This window comes from Tursiops truncatus, chromosome 4, assembly GCF_011762595.2.
Source record: "Tursiops truncatus isolate mTurTru1 chromosome 4, mTurTru1.mat.Y, whole genome shotgun sequence".
Lineage (NCBI taxonomy): Eukaryota > Metazoa > Chordata > Mammalia > Artiodactyla > Delphinidae > Tursiops > Tursiops truncatus.
Genome location: NC_047037.1, coordinates 48166971 through 48184719, shown reverse-complemented (window position 1 = coordinate 48184719; position 17749 = coordinate 48166971). Strand labels below are relative to the sequence as shown.

At 45.1% G+C, this 17749-nt stretch overlaps 1 protein-coding gene across 1 annotated transcript in view; it reads left to right on the top strand.

The window, feature by feature from the left end:
* Positions 1–1398: 1398 nt before the first annotated feature.
* The window catches only part of SLC7A14 (solute carrier family 7 member 14), a 66587-nt gene continuing 50236 nt past the window's right edge, over positions 1399–17749 (top strand). Inside the window, exon 1 of the mRNA XM_033855466.2 lies at positions 1399–1702. Within this exon, the coding sequence (XP_033711357.1) occupies positions 1399–1702 (304 nt within the window). The remainder of the gene's footprint in view (positions 1703–17749) is intronic.

Below are 17749 nucleotides of genomic sequence, written 5' to 3'. Positions count from 1 at the left end.
CATGGGTTGCACTGAAAGGGTGTCTTGGTTTTCTAAAACAGTGATGAACTCCACTTAAGTTCAAAACTAAAGAATTTACAATCTTCCTTCAATTTATTCTATAATTGCCTTCCTGGAAAAGTCAAGGTACTTGCCTATTAAAACCATCCAAAATAATCTCATGTGCTTATATGTAAAACAGAGTTAGGTTTTAGCTTCAGATCATCATAACCAGAATTTTCACCTACAAGAATGTCCGGGGCTTCCCTGGTGGCGCAGTGGTTAAGAATCTGCCTGCCAATGCAGGGGACACGGGTTCGATCCCTGGTCCGGGAAGATCCCACATGCCGCGGAGCAACTAAGCGCGTGCGCCACAACTACTGAAGCCTGTGTGCCTGGAGCCCGTGCTCCGCAACAAGAGAAGCCACTGCAATGAGAAGCCCATGCACCGCAATGAAGAGTAGCCCCCGCTCACCACAACCAGAGAAAAGCCTGTGCGCAGCAACGAAGACCCAACGCAGCCAAAAATAAAATTAATTAATTGAAAAAAAAATGTCCAATATCTGAAAATGGTATGACACCATCCCACGCGTTTAACATCTCTGGGGCCCACCAACCAAATGCCATGAACACTCCCCCTACCCCAACCTCTGAGAGCAAAAAATTTCTCAAAACATTTTCATTTCATTTGAGAACAAAGTTCGAAGACAATCCCGTGGGGTGGCACTGCCCCTCTTGAGAGTCATAGATCCAATTTTACATCCTTATATAAAAAATGAGGACTTGTGTCCCCAGAGATTATGCCCAAGAATCACAGACCAGGTCTCGGCAGAGCCAGGTAAGACACACTTAGAGTCTGACAGAAGAGCATTCTCCACAGGCCAGGCATTGTCTTAAGCTCTTTTTAGACAAACACTAATTTAATTCTCACGTCGACACAAGGCAGGACGCTTGATTATCCCCACTATGCAGTAGAAACTGAAGCACAGAGACATGAAGTAACGTTTCTAAGTTCCCAGAACCGTAAGCAGCAGAGCCCTGACTCAGACCACCCTCTTCATAACAACTATGCCACACAGTGCAAACTACAGACTGTCATTTAGGACTGGAGGCAAGACAAAGGGGGAAATGCAACCCTCCTGCATTATAAATACACAGGTTAGATCAGTTCTACCAGTTCAGTACACTGACCTCCATCAATGCCTTCAAGCCATAGTTTGTTTCCCACTTGCTCTCATCTTCCTTTTTCTTGTGTTTTTCCTGCAGACATTCACTCCCAGGAGAAGCCTGCCCTGGGGACCTCTCGACCTTTCCTAAAAGGGAGATCCCTGGTCACTAGATGAGTTCCAGAAGCATCCACTAAGGCTTCTGCAGCCCTCTGCCATCAGTTGACCTTCACCACAACCCATCTCGCTCAGGATGAGTGGCTTCCTCGCCTCCCTGGACCCCCGGCGAGTGCAGTGGGGGGCTGCCTGGTACGCCATGCACTCCAGGATCCTGCGCACCAAACCGGTGGAGTCCATGCTAGAGGGAACTGGGGCCACCACAGCACATGGCACCAAGCTAGCCCAGGTGCTCACCACCGTGGACCTCATCTCGCTCGGAGTTGGCAGCTGCGTGGGCACTGGGATGTACGTGGTATCTGGCCTGGTGGCCAAGGAAATGGCAGGACCCGGCGTCATCGTGTCCTTCATCATTGCAGCCGTTGCATCCATATTGTCGGGTAAGCATCTTGTGCAGGCGCAGGCCTGTGGAGAGTGTGCCTGCAGGCCTGTTACTGTTCGTCCCGCTCTCCTAGAGTATTTAGTGGTGAGATGAGCAAAGTGGTCATCATGCCCCCTTTTTGCCTTGACTATCAGGGAGTTCAGCACTAGGTTTGGGCTCATTGTAGTAGCTTCCTTTTTCTTTGATTTTTCGATCCAAATAAATATTCTGGTGCCTAGCCATTGCCCAACTTCTCATTCCCTGTCATGTCCTAATGGCTCTATTTTTATTCTGTCTCCGTTTCAGGAGAAGAAAGGTCAGTTCTTTCGTGGGGGGTGGATAGAGCCAGGATATAAATAATAAATACTGGATCGGCAGAGTAGCAAAATGACAAGTCAGTAAATCTGATATGATTGGGATTTTATGAGCCTCAAACTGGCACTGTGATCTCCAAGCAGGAGGAAAGCAAGCTAGGAAATAAAGCCATCGTGAGAATCACAAAGCACCATCTGCCACAGCACTGCAACAGACTGATGTTCTGCAGAGGTAGCTCAGCCAGCGCCTTCTCTCTCCTTGAGAAAGAATCATAAAACGCATTTGCTTTTTTTAATGAAGTACCAGGACTTACACGTTGATAGTTTGTGAAACAGCTCTATTTCCTTTTTCTCCTTCCTCCTCTTCTCTTGAGTTGGAATCCACAGTATCTTCCCAGATGCTGGGGATGGGTCAATGGATACCTTGAAAAAGAAAGAAAAGGAAAACTTACTGCTTCTTGATGGTTATACTGCAAAAGCATGAGGCTTTGCTGGGTTTGGGATTGGCAGATCACGTGGGTCAACTCATGTCTTGGCAGTGAATGTTGTGGCCTCTTCAAATGTTTCTGGAGAAGTAAAGATGCTAACCTACACTGGGAGTTCTGTGTACTAATGCACACCATCACAAGAAGGGTCTACGTTAGTATCGTACATCCAGACTAAACAGTCTCCATCCATGTGGGATGCACAGACTAGGGAAACGCCATCAGAAAGTGCACTGTTTATATCTGACATCGTTTTAATGTGATGAGGAAAATATTTCCAGGACCGATTTGATTTATCTCCTGTCACGCCTTATATCCTTGTTGGTCTTACCACTATCTTTTCCTGAAGTCATTCTCTAATATGCATGAATATCCTAATATTTGAGATTCCTGCAGAATGGAGGAGTTTTTCCTTATATATGAATAAATTCTGTGGATGCTTGAAATTCTATTAATATTAACCTGATTGCAATCATTTTCAAACTTGTTTGGCAAGGAAATTATTTGGGGGAAGGTGCCAGATTCTTACACACCATAAATTTATAAATCTAAAAATGTTAGCACATAGAACAGAAGAGCAGTGGTAAGACAAAAGGCAGGCATGTAACCAGGGAGTCCTACAGAGAACGTAGGGCAGACGGTTCAGAGTCCTGCCTGGTCAATGCAGACTGCACAGTCTCCTCTAGATCCCATCCTATTAAGGCCCCGTCCCCCAAACCATGACATTCCCACAAATGAATCCTTCCTTCCTATCCTTCAAGGTGCTTCATTACAGTTAGAAATTAGAACAAGGCCCAGTCACATTCTGGTAGCCTGTCCCTCTGACAGCGTGCTCATGGGCGCTGTGTAACCTAGACTGGGGCTATGGAGGGAGTATTTACACCACAGAAATTTGCAAATGCTACAAATCAGAGTTTGTTTGTTTGCTGTTTGTTTTCAGAGAGTGAGTTGTTAAACATTTACCAGCACATCACTGAACCAGCTCCACCGAAGGCTCCAGTACTGGCCAGTAATTGGTGCCTTCACCACGGCACCAGGCACCAAAAGAAAGCCCTGCTTCTGTCCCAGTAGGGATGCCCCTCTCTGCACATGGCCTCGTCCATAACACTTCTCTACACTTTGTAACTGACATCTCCCAGCTGAGGCCAGCCAGAATCCTCCTAGAGCCCCCAGCCAGGGACAGGACCAAAATAACTGTGCCAAAGTTAGCATTTTTATATCAGGTTTCTTCAACCAGGCCTCTCACTCTATGATCCTTTGCCATTAAACCAAGGAAAGTCTCCCTCCACCCTCTTCTTTCCACTCCCCCACCATCATCTCCATATAGCTTCTCTCTGGACCCAACTTCCCACTGCTTCTCCATATCTGCATCTATCTTCAGCAATAACTGCTGCTTGGTTGCAAGAGTAGAATAAAGAAAAAGTTGGGATTGACTAGATTTAGCTTTTCCTAGGCAGAGAGAGAGGGGGGAAAAAGCCACGGGGCTAGGAATACTAGAAAAGGAAGAAGAAATACTGCTGGACCACACAACTTAGATTGGATGAGAAGGGAAGTGAGAACATGAAGGTAGTGGTGATTTACGAGAAGTGGTAGGATCGATGAAGACTGGTGTTCTCAATGAGGTCAGGAAATCACTGAAGTAAAAACACCGAGAAAGTGAATTAGAAGACAGAAGTGAAGTTGAAGAGTAGGATGCTTGAAATTAAGATTTCAGAGTGGTAAAGTAATCAGTAACGACAACTTTAGACTTGGAACCTGCCTCAGCCACTAACCAGCTGTGAGACTCTGAGCAAGTTCCATAACTTCTCTGAGCCTCAGTTTCTCCACCCTGAAAATGGTGACAATAATACCTACTTCATAGAGCTGTTGTAAAGACTAAATGAGGTATCTGTAAAATGCCCATACAACACCTGGCACGTAGCACCTATTAAGTGGTTATTATTATTTTGTGCCAAACCCTATATTAGGAGTTTGCCACACATCATCACGTCTAAGATTCATAATATCTCTTCAAAGTAGGTTTTATTATCTCCAGTTTTACATATGAGGAAACTGAAGTTTAAATAACAGAAACTAGATTTGAATTTATTATGCCAGCAATATCTCTCAACCCTGACTATGAATTTAAATTGGGGAATTTGCTTCTGAATAATGGATCGGGGGAGGAAGGCTCAGCTTTACTGAGTTATAAGTACATACAGTAAAGTTGACCCTTTTAAATATACAATTCTATGAGTTTTGACCAATACATACAATTGTGTAACCTCCACTACAATCAAGATACAGAAGAGTTCCATCACCCCCCAAATAATTCCTTCATGTTACCTCTTTGTGATTTTCCCCTCCTGCCACCCCCAACCCCAGGCAACCAGAGACGTTTTCTGTCTCTATACTTTCGTCTTTTCCAGAATGTTATATAAATGGACTCATTCAGCATGTAACCTTTTGAGTTTAGTTTCTTTCACTTAGTATGATGCATCTAAGATTCATTCATGTTGTGTGTTATCAATGAAACATTACACTTTATTTCTGAGTAGTATCCCACCATATGGATATTCCACAGTTTGCTTTTTTTCTTTTCAATTTATTTTATTTTCTATTTTTATTTTCTGGCTCTGTTGGGTCTTCGTTGCTGCACACAAGCTTTTTCTAGTTGCGGTGAGTGACGGCTACTCTTTGTTGCTGTGTGCGGGCTTCTCATTACGGTGGCTTCTCTTGTTGCAGAGCAGGGGCTCTAGGCATGCGGGCTTCAGTAGTTGTGGCAGGCGGGCTCAGTAGTTGTGGCTGGCGGGCTCTAGAGCACAGGCTCAGTAGTTGCGGCGCACAGGCTTAGTTGCTCCACGGCATGTGGGATCTTCCCAGACCAGGGATCAAACCCGTGTCCCCTGCATTGGCAGGTGGATTCTTAACCACTGCGCCACCAGGGAAGCCCCACACAGTTTATTCATTTACTAGCTGAAGGACAACTGGGTTGATCCAGTCTGGGACCATTATGAATTAAGCCATTATAAATATCTGTGTACAGGTTTTTGTGTGAACACAAGTTGTCATTTCTCTTGAGTAAATACCTAGGAGTGGAATTGCTGGGTTTTGTGGCAAGTATATGTTTAACTTTATAATGAACTGCCAGACATTTTCCCAAAGTAGCTATCTTATTTTTGATTCTCACCAGCTATACATGAGAGTTCCAGCTGCTCTGTTCTTTGCCAGCACTAAGAATTGTCAGGTGTGTTTTTTTGTGGTTGTTTTGTTTGTTTGTCATTTTGGACGGGGTATAGTGATATTTCAGTACTGTTGAAATTTGCATTTCCCTAATTACGAATATTTTGAGCATCTTTTTATGTATTTATTTGCCATGCAAATATATTCTTTGGTAAAGTGTTCACATATTTTTTTCATTATTTAATTGGAGTCTTCATTTTCTTATTAACTTTTAAGACTTCTTTATATATTTTGGATACAAGTTCTTTATTAGATATATGGTTTTGCAAATATTTTCTCTCAGTTTGTGACTCATTTTAAAATTTTCTTTGAACTTCTGTTTATTCCTTTTTTAAAATACCGATGCTCAGGCTCTACGCCCTAGAGATTCTAATTCAGTTGGACTGGGGTAGAGCCCAGGAACTGGCATTTAAAAAAAATTCCCCAGGGAATTCTAATGTGCAGCCAGGGTTAAGGACTACTCCACTATAGGAACCAGGAGCTACCTCTGGAATAGCCATGACCTACAAGAAGAGGAAATGTATGTTAAGATAGGAACTACTTGGCCAGCAGATTCTTAAGAGACTTCTGCCCTTGTGGCATCATCTCCCATGAGATGCAAACCAGCTTATAACATGAAGCAAATCTAAGAGAGAGAGCCACTTTCTCTATAATTTGATAAGACCCAAAGTTACAAAAACTTCCCAGGGACTTCCCTGGTGGCGCAATGGTTAAGAATCCGCCTACCAATGCAGGGAACACGGGTTCAATCCCTGGTCCGGGAAGATCCCACATGCCGCGAAGCAACTAAGCCCCATGCACCACAAAAACTGAGCTCTGTGCTCTAGAGCCCGTGCGCCACAACTACTGAAGCCCACGCGCCTAGAGCCTGTGCTCCACGACAAGAGGAGCCACCGCAATGAGAAGCCCGCGCACTGCAACGAAGAGTAGCCCCCGCTCGCCACAACTAGAGAAAAGCCTGCGTGCAGCAACAAAGACCCAACGCAGCCAAAAATATATAAAATTAAAAAAAGAAAAAAAACTTCCCAGGCTCCTCCTACTGTTCCTGCCCCAACACCATAACTGCCCACAGCCCTATCACAGGTAGAGGGAAATTTATCAGAGGAAGCAGCTTGTGCTGTAACCTTTACCCTTGTCCAAAAGGTCTTATCTACTCTTGAATAGCTCAGCAGCCCACAACCAGACCCCGTGCCCATGCCAAACCTTAAAACCCTTTTGTATATACCAGACTGTATAAACCAGATAGGGGAAACAGTTTTTCTTCCTGGTTCCCACTGACAGCTTTGTTGCAAGATGAGGGATGGAAGGAGGGTAGTTTATAGAGGTTCTCTAGTTCACTGGCTTGGGATGAAACACAAAGTAAAGCCTCCGTGTCAGCGACACCTGGCCATTAAAAATAATCTGCCCCAAGAGGCTCCTATGCATGGAACGTGAGTGGAGAAATAAAACTTATTTCCAGTTCTTTTAATATTAATGAAATTGAACCTCAAACAGAGTGTAGGTCTGAATGACTCCTAAGCTCTTGCACTGTCTACAACTACCGTTTCAGCCCATTTCTCAGGTGGTTCTGGTAAGGATTAAATGACAGTAAGCATGCATAGTATCAGTCTCCTGCCCGGTACACTATACCAGTAATTTTTATCATCTGCTCATGAGAAATAGTAGCAAAAATCTAATAAGATACGGTTTGGGAAAGCTGTATTGGGTACCTACCATATGCCAGTCCTGGAGCAATACCAAAAATAAATAAGAAATTGCCTCTACCCTAAAGTGCCCATCATCTCCATTAATGGAGATGAATGCTAAGCCTGATAAGTAATTATGGCAATAATAGTCATGATAATAATAATGATAGCAGCAGCTACCATTTATTGAGCACTTACTGTGTACCTAAAGAGTTCTAATTGCTTTACACATTATTTTACTCAATCTTCACAACAACCCCATGTGTACGTGGTGTTATTTTCCTCATATTACAGATGAGAAAAAGGAGGCTTCTGAAACCTTTGGTAATTGCTTTAAGGCTCTTGTTTAAGAGGTGACAGAGCAAGGAACAGAGTGAAAGCAGTCTGACTCCAGAGCCCTCTCATAATCACTGTTATTCTGCTACTGTATTAGCAGACTAGGATTAGGTTCAGTTGATACAGCAGAAAACTAAAAATGAAACATAATTTCACTTCTCTCTTGTATAACAGAAGTCTGGAGGGAGGCTGCTACTGTGGCTCTGCAGTCATGGGTAATCAGGCCCCTTGATCTTTCTGGTCTACCATCTGGATACTTGGCTTCCATCCTCAAGGTGCCTGCAAGACCCACGATGGCTGCTGTGGCTCCAGTCAATTTGTCTGAGTTTTGGAAGGCAGGAAGGAAACAGGAAGTTGAGGCAGGTCATTTCCCACATCTCTGTCCCTTTTTAAAGAAGCTTTCTCATAAATCCTTTCCTATAACTTCCATTCATATTGCTTAAAACCTGAACACTTAAGATACAGCAAGTGAGATTGAGAAATGTAGTCTTCTGACTGGGTACATTGCCAACCCAAGTATTACAGGGGTTCTATTGGTGGTAAAGAAAAGGAAAACTAGCTGTCACTGCCACATCTACAATCGATGCATAGCCCCTAAGCCCTCCAGTTCGCTGAGGTCAAGTTGTTCTGAAACATTTAAGTAAAATTTGTTCTGATTCCCAGTAATGTACAATCAGAAAATCTAGAGTCTCCCTCAATAAACCTAGAGAGTTGTGAAGCTTACTTCCTCCAGCTCTGAATCTCTGCTTCCATAGAGTCTCTGTCTCCACTCCATGTTTCATTGGCTTCTTCCCTTTTCTTCACTTCATCATCCAACTAGATGATACCCCAGTCCCTCCTGTCCTCCAAGTAACAGCAAGGTAAAGCTGTATGTGCAGTGAACTTTATGGAAAGTTTGGGCCAGAGATAGGAGATATAATGCAGTCCGTCCCAGCAGACAGCAAGCTTACGATGGAATATAGGCTACTCCAATTCTCCCTGGCTTTAGAGAATGTCCACAAACCCTCTGTTCTTCTTGACTTCGGCCTCCAGCCCCATTGATGGGCAGCCTTCCTCCTTTAAACTGACCTTCTACTCCCTCACCTGCTCACTGTCAAGCCCTAAAACTCTTGTTCATATCTTATCCAGAGCAGTCTACATATCTTTCTATCGCCCTCCAAGTTCATCCTGGCCATTCTCCAAAGACTATCATCCCCTAACCAAAATGGTCCACCAGGATCATTCATTTAAACAAAGTGAGTTCTAGAAGGAGGGATTTGGGGGCCAGGGCAGGAAGGTTAGACATCATTCTGTAGTCACTGAGAAGTTCAGTGGCGTGGCCAGATCTGTATTTTAGTAACACAGTGGGGAGAGAACAGAGCTGGGAATCTGGCTGTGTGCATATTGTACAGAACAGGCAAGAGACCACGGGCTCTAGGCGCTGAAGTGGAGGCTGACAGGAAGCCTGGCATGGAGAAGAGGATTTGGGCATGGCTGGATGAGGGAGGGTGAGGGAGAAGGATAAATGCTCTTTCTAGCTGAGAAAAGGCACATAACAAATGAGAACGTTTTTGAGATAATGTCATTTGAACAATGGATTTACAATACCATCCTGGTGAAAGAAAGTGAAGGCAGAAACAGAAAACTCTAGTAAACAGCCCCGCCACAGAACACCACGAGGTTCAGTAAACTAATCTTTGTGTTCAGAACACTGCATACGGTGCTCTAGTGTAGCGCCTCCTCTCCATCCCCACCAAGCCAGTGCAGGGAGGGGTGATTTTAGTTCTGCCCTCAGATGAGAAGCCAGGGGGTCAGAGGTTAAAGTAACTTCCTGAGAAGCAGGCAGATATTTACTGGCAGAGCCAGAACTCAAATCTAAGATTGCAGGACTCCAAAACGCACGGTCCTCCATTTCAGCAAGTTGCCTCTGATATCTTTAAAGCAAAACACTTTTCGCATTAGATGGGGATTAATAAATTGCAATGGATGAAACGGTCTAAAAGGCAATAAAGGCCCGTCACACCGAGTAGTACGTTTCTTGGCACTCTAAGCTTATGGTTCAGCACTAGGGTTGATCATTGTATTTCCTGCCACCCTCACTTGTTCTTTAGCATCTTCTCAACCAACATTAGGTGAACCCTGGTAACTGAATCCCTGGAGAGGCGGTAAGGGGAACAGAGCTCTTTCCCATAGACGAGGCTTCCAACCGCCTCCCTGGGCTCGTTCTGCAGACCTTCGCAAAGTTTAAGCAGAGTCTCCTCGTTCCAGTGTTCCTCTCGGGTTGGATTTTCATGCCGAGGAAGATCGCTAAATATTTAGGATCTATTTAGATAGCCTAGTGAGTTTCTTTGTTTTGTTTTTCAGAACAGACCATTTTCCCCTCCCCAAATTGAAGCCAGACCTGAGAGGTGACCACCAGAAGGGTTGGCCCTTCTGCAACCTATTTTCAATGACCTAAGATCACTCATTCATTCCACAAACTTGCATTTATTTGTTCCCCCAAACATATCTGAGAACTGCTCTTAACCACACTGGGGGCTGGGAGAGGCAGAAATGCAAAGTGGGTGAGAGGGTAGAGAGGAAGTGCAAAGATGAACAAATTCAGGGCAGTCTCCAAGCTTATTGAAGACTAGCTCTCCAAAATACTGTCTAAATACACAGCTGTAGTTTGAAATCTTAATAATGATAGCAGCTGCCCCTGATGTTTTAAAGTCTCTAAGACAGAAGTTAGTAAACACTCAGTAAATGTTAGTCATTTCTATTATTATTACTATTGTTTTTATTATCATTAGGCAAATTCTGTGCCCTGGGCACCATGCATATACTACCTCACTTAGTCCTCTCAGCCTCCCTGGTAGGTGATAGTAGCTTTCCTGTAGTATGCCCGATCATAATAGCTAAGCCACGGAGCACCGATAACATGCCTGGCACTAGCTGAACACCAGTTGCACAATCTTCTCAACAAATCCTACAAAATAAGTACCACTGCCAGATCCATTTTGCAGATGACAAAACTGAGGCTTGCGGGGGATGGGTGACTTGTCCGGGGCAACGAAGCAGTCAGCGGCAAAAGGCAAGTCTAAATTTGATTCTGCCTGCTCCAGAGACTGTTACCACCATGTTGCTCCATGCAGACACACCCCCTCAAAAAATTTAAAAACTCGCCAGAGAGAATCGAGCGAATCAAGGAAACCCTCATTCTTATTAGGGTTTCAAAAGAGCCTGTAGCTCATTCTATTCCATTGATTAGGAGAGCACTTTTCTAGCTCAAAACTTCTGTAACCCAGGTCATGAAAATGACTTCTAAGCTCAGCGGCTTTCTGTCACCTGTCAGCCGTGAGAAGGGTGTTGTGAAGTGCATGTAGCTCTTCTATGTGGGGCTGGATTGACAGCCCTGTAGGAAGGATGTCAGTTACCAGTTCAGAAAAGGTGAGCACAATTTAATAGAAATATGCAAGTTTCTCAAATTGCTGATTGTGAAAATGAGTTTCCTCCAGCACACACAGGAGAAACTGGGTTTCTTTGACATCTTCTCCAGCACTTGCTGGGGCAGACAGTGCATACCGAGAGCCCCTAGCACGGCTGTGAGAGGGACTGGCCGCCGGCTCTGGGCTCAGCGTGGCAGGGTGCCGCAGAAGACAGGAAAGAACTCCGAGACAAAGGGCTTGACATCAATCGATGCAAAGAAGCAAGACAGGCACACGTGAAATAGTCATGAGAGCTGCAAGAGACAAAGGGCCTGGGTCAGGAGTCAGGACACCTGGGATCTAGTTCCAGCTCTGTCCCTCAGCAGCTCAGGACCCTGGAACAAGTCATTCACGTCTCTCGACCTCAATTTCCTCCTATGCACAATGAAGAGTTCAGATTAGATTGCCTGTGTGAGTTAGGGTGAAAAAGAGAACTTAGGGAGCGGAAAGATTTGTCAAGAAAGGTCCAATGCCTCAACTCCCCACACACACATCCCAACACCACGTAGCAGAGGAGCACCAGGAAGCATCAGAGCAATTAGCCCCAGAGCTGATCTAGCTCACTTCAAGCCCTGCTCAGCCATTTACTACTTGTGCAACTTGAAAAATGTACTTAACCTAGAGCTTCCCAAGCAGGTTGCCAAAAATTATAGGTGTGCCAAGGTATTGCTCCCTCAGCCCTCAGGGCAGCAGGAGGTGGGAGAGGCCCAAGGCTACTCACTGCTACCTGTGAACAGCCTCGTCCCGTTACGCATGACCTCCTTCCCACATCCGTACAAACGTCATTTTCTAGGTGTATTCTGTCAAGTGGAAAATATTGGGAAGTCCTGAGAACCTGTCTAGATCCTGGACTCATTCTCTGTAAATGGAATAATGATGGCCTCAGCATCCTTTCTATCTTGTGAGATTAAGATCGAGTATGTAAAGTGCTCAGTAGAGCTGGTGCACACAGTAAATGTTTAGTAATGTTTGCTCTTATTTTTATCCCTACTACCACTACTGCTGGCCAGATCTCCAACCTAACAAGGCTAGGTTCGTTCTTAGTGCAAATGAGCAGGCCTTGGTTCAGATTCTGAAGCCCCTCAGCGCACACCTGGTAAAAGACTCAGACCCGCCTCCTACTCAGCCTTTCTCCAGATAAACCTTGGGCAAAAAGCATACTTTTGTTCCTGAAGGTATTTGCCCAAGAGGAACTCTCATCTCTACAGGGACAGTCCCCTTCAAACAAGCTGTGCTGCAAAACATACAAAAAAGCTGTGCCTCAGAAAACAAGTAAATGAGTGCATAAGAGAATTACAGATTGTGGTGAGGGCTCCATGGAAACTAAACAGGGTACCAGTGCGAAGTACTCTCTCTCTCTGAACAAGTGATATTTAAGCAGCCTCCATTCTGTGCACTAAAACAGGGGCTAGAGGTGAGTCAGGAACAACAAGCAAGGATAAGCACCTGAGACAGGAGCGCTCATGGAAACTCATAGAGGAGTTACTCCTAGCACCAGCTCCTGCCCTTAGGGCTCTGGGGAAAGGCAGACTACGTGCAGAGTCTAACTGGCTGGGCACAGCAGCTCAAGAGCTCCGCATGTGCCAGCCATCAGCTCTGAACACCCTGCCCCACTCGGTGCCCCTCCTCACACTGCCGGGTCACAGAGGCTGGTGCTAAGGGCCCATGGCCAGCCGAGTGAATCAGGGAGGTCACTGCCCCGACCCCGGCAAATTCCACCAGCCCTGGCAAGGGGGTGAGATCACCCAAGCAAAGGGGGTATGAAGAGAAAAGAACAAAGGGCAGAACTTTGTTAAATGGCTACAATCAGATGGAGATGGAGAGATCAAAAGCAATAATGGAGAAAGAAAAATGTAGGCAGAGGTGGAGGAGTGAAACTGAAGGAAGAATATATTCTTCCACATGGAACTGAAGAAGGTGTAAGCACTGGCAGCCCAAGCTGCAGGGACGCTGATAAACGGCCTTTCCAGTTGACAGGCTGAGGATCGGAGCTGCCAATTTCTGGGGTACAGCATAGACAAACACCGTAATACAAAGGGTAGAGCTGGCATGGAGAAGACAGAACAGCAAGCAGTACAGTGAAACTTTGATTTAACAACCCAAGAAATGCATTCATCCTAGACACAGTCTGTGCCTGTGCTTTACTGAGTGTCCACGGGTAGCTGTATGTGCGTGAAAAGCAATGATTTGCTAGCACGCATCACAAACATTTCATACTCTACTTCACCACTGGCCATTTACATAGACCTGGTCCTCAAAGTCCCTTGCAAAGTAGTTGAAAACATATAAATATATGTATACATTTACATAAATATGTATGTATACGCATGCACACATAAATACATCTTTATATCCTATCAACTCTTCAGGAATTTCCTATTCTGTAATAAATTCAATAGTCCTTGGTTATTTTGAGACTTTATTTACAAATACCCCAGTTTATAATTTCTGAGGCTTTTTAAAGAAAATAAACAATGCAATGAATTTCTCTTACGTATAAAACATAGATATAAATGCCTGCTCCTTTGCAAACACCTCTAAGCATGTTTTAATTATGAGAGCACTCGACACAATAAATCATGTCAAAAGCACTCAGTGTTTTCCTTGGAGGGCATGCCTCTGTCAAGAAGCCACCAACATATCCAAGCGATTCACTGTTCCATTCACTGGAGTTGTCTTGTAGAAAAGTCAGCTAAAATCCCACCATTGCTATTGCATTTGGTAGGGGCTGTCCAGTTGGAAGCAATCCATTAGGACCATCTAGGTGAGAATCTAGGAAAAACAGTTACCCCAGATCCTGGTCAGCTGTGCCCCAGTACTGTTTACCATGCACTCCATCCTTCCATCCTCATGGACCAGCAGGCAGCAACACTCACTCCTTAAAATACAAACTTCATACTTATGCCCTACAGAAGGCCAAATTCTTCTAGAGTTTGTGGGCTGGAGAGTAGAAAGGGTGAAGGAGAGGGAGGGAGGTGAAAGTGGTATGTGTTTGTACCCCAGGAGGGAGAATATACTAGAAAGAATTAGGAGCTGTAACCAAATGCCCACACCCAGAAGATTCTCTCTAACAACTTCCTGAGTCCTGAGTCTCTGGTCCTCCCTCTCTGCATGTGGCCCACTTTGGAAAAAAGTCAAGATGGCACCCCTCTTCGGAGGGGTTTCTCATGTCTCTGGGAAGGTGCTCCACTGAGAGCAGATCCAGGCCCACGAGAGATTCTCTGGGTCTCACCCTCCTGGGCATCTGCCAAGAACGCAGCCTGTCCTGGGGGAACCTGGTCCCACGTGATTGTCAGATGGGCTGAGGAGGCCACGCAAGGGCTCAGGTGTGTTCTCTTAGCACTCTCTTTTAGTCCTGCCCACTAAATTCTCAGGGCAAGGGGGTGATGGCCTGGTCCCCTCACAGAAGCTTCTTAGGACTGTCATCTCTGTCAGCGGGGGCACTGCCTACTCCTGGAGAGATGAGCTGGAAAATCTTTGACTGGCTGTCACTTCAGTGCCTGCCCTCCTTGCCTTTCCGCACAAAGCCTTTATGGCTCAGTCATTAGAGTCATCTGGACGAGGGGCAGTAGGTCTCATAAAGAAAGGTTGAACAAGAAACTGGGAACTTTCTCTTCACCCTCACAATTTCTAACAGGATTTGTGGAAAAGAACAGATGTTTCTAGATTAAAGATTAAGAACCTAAAAAGAAAATTTTCCAGGTCTTGACTTAGAAGTGAATCAAGCACACATAGGGCTTGGTCCAGATTCTAGATGACTTCTCTGCCAATGCTGAGTCTCTAAAACCATCAGCCAACAATACTTGTTTCTAATCTCTTTTATCCCATCTACGAGGCAAAGGCTCCTGCACAGACACTCCAGAAGCTACTGCTAAGTAAAGCTCTCTGATATCCTTTTCCTCAACTGTAGTAACAGCCATAACTCCCACTGGAGGAGTGCCTGCCCGTGACAACCTGCACAGTAGGCATCACCATCGCCAGTTTCCAGATGGAGAAACTAAGGGTCAGTGAATTGGGTGAGTTGCTCAAAGCCACAGTTAGTAATAGTTCTAGTTGCCATTTACCAAGCACTCACTTTGTGTGATGCACTGGGCAAAATGATCTGTGTGCATTATCTCATTTAATTGTTATAAGCACTCTCTGGGTCTCTCTCCAGAGGCTGTGTCTCTTCTATGACACCTCACGGCTTCTCCTAAAGCAAAGAGGGGCTGCTGATGGAGGCCCCAACATTCCCATGCAGCTTACCTGGGCATCAGATGAGGAACCATGTACAATGGGCCTACCATAGGTAGATGCTCCAACACATGTGTCTTTCCCTTTTGTAACATCTTTTCCCCTGCAAGGCTCTCTTTGATGGTAACCCAAGGTCACCTACATAAAAATGTTATGAGCAGAAAAAAGGGCAGTTCTAGCCCACCTGCCATCTCAGCAATGAAGAGGGACCAATCTGGGCCAGAAGATGGACTCAGGAAAAGCTAACCCTGTGAATTTTTCAGTTGAAAGCAACCATATGATCTTTATTATTATTATTACCATCTTCATTATCACTGATAAAGCAATACAATTAATGTACACTAAGGATGATATTAACAATAGCATGACCAGACAATATGACACTGGAATTCATCATGTTATGAAAACTGTACCTTCCAATAACCTCTAAAATATTTTCAAACGGGAGATCTAGACAAGAGAGTAAACACATAGTCTGGTCTTATTTCATAAGTAAACTAATAAACTTCCTTGACCTATTTTGGGAGTCACTTCCCTGACTATGAGGACAGCTTCTTTCCTTCCTGTTTATATGCTGATATATTGGTGCAGCAGGTTGGGGAACTTTCCAGTTCTCTGCTTCCTACCCAACTTTAATTGGAGGCCTGTCAGGTTCAGTAAGTAATAGTGTCACACACACCCTGATTGAAGATGCCACCCATTCCCTAAACACAGGCTCTTACTGTCCACCTGGGACCCGCTTTGGCAGAAAAATTATGGCGTCCCCAGACAGACTGCTTTTCTTCCAGATGCATTTGTAAACATTGCCTGGGCTTCACTGACAGGTGATGGAGTGACCAAGGTTACTCAGGTAGAAGAGACGGTCGAAGTGGGAGGGAGAGAGAGCCTGATGGATTACTCCCTGAAAAAGAAACCCACAATTTTCTTGGCTGATCAAGAGCATTGGGAAGAGGACATTGGTGCAGGGTCGCAGGGGGCTGAATAGATGTTTCTCAGAATCCAGCAACGTGCTTCTCAAGGGGGACAGTGATGATGGGGATACTTCATTACCACCATCTGGAATTCAGTGCTGCAGAGAACACAAATGTTTCCAAGAGAACTCACACTCTACTTCTCTCTAGGGTCCTGTGATTTCTCCTTATACCCCACTCCCAACCTACTAGCAGTACTAGCAACCATATCAGTATACACAACACGTATAGCCCTGCTGTGAATTGATTAATGGAACAGAGATATTTTAAGAAGACTAAGAAAATGAGAAGGAAATGGGTAACAATGATCTCAGCAAAATGCCGTCTTTGGTGAGGACTTCCTTAAAGACATGTTTGGGTCTAAGTGGTGAGTTGCACTGGTGTCATCCAACAGCTGATTCCTTCCTGGGTCTATGAGACAGAGGATAATTGGCACTCAGGAGGAACTGACTTCATGGACAAGGCATCGCTGACCGATACAACACGTTCAAAACAACCAATCAGGCCTGTTATCTGTGGCCTGTGGCCAGTGACCCCAGGCAGGCTCCTCTGAGCAACACACAGGCTGGGACTGATCCCAGAGACCTGTATGAAACTGCAGAGCTGGCTAATTGTTTTCCTAGACGCTCCTCTCCACTCCTTCTCGTACCTCCTGACGCCCTTTTCTCTATGGACAGTCCTTCTGGCTCTCTGAACACCTCACTTCAGAACTCAGGGTCACAGTTCTTTAAAGCAGCCCATGCACTTTCCCCCACTCCCTACAACTAATATCTCCTTTCTTGTTTTCTTGTAATTGTTGCTCTTCTGGTCTGTCCTCGCCACTAGACTATAAGACCCACGGAAAAGGAACTGTATTCTTCCTATTCACCTTTAAGTCCCTAAAATCTAACGTAGATGCATCAAGATGGCACCTTATAAATGTTTCAGATAAATGAATGAATGAATTGGAAAGCTCCTAGAACTGGCTATCAGGAGACTTCCATTCTAGCCCCTGCTCTGTCATTACCTGAATATGCAGCTTCAGGTCTGGGGCTCGGCTGCATCCTCTATCAAGTAAGAAAACCACCCAGATGAGCAGCTGATACCCCTCCCCCACCCCGCGCTCAGAACAGCCTGTGGGTCCTCAGAGGATAGTCAAAAGCTCTGGGGAGGCGTGGGATGCGGGAGATCCCGGGCAGACCAGCCTCAGGTCTCCTACTCTCTCCTCAGACAGAGCACCTTTCACTTATTTATGTATTAAGCTCTCAAATAAGACTTTGTGGGCAGACTGGGTTTTACAACCAAGAGAAAGCTTTACGACTATAGTAGATGAACCATACGGTCCTTTTCTGCTAGATTCCCCCAACGTATTAACCAGGTCCTGCTCCCTCAACA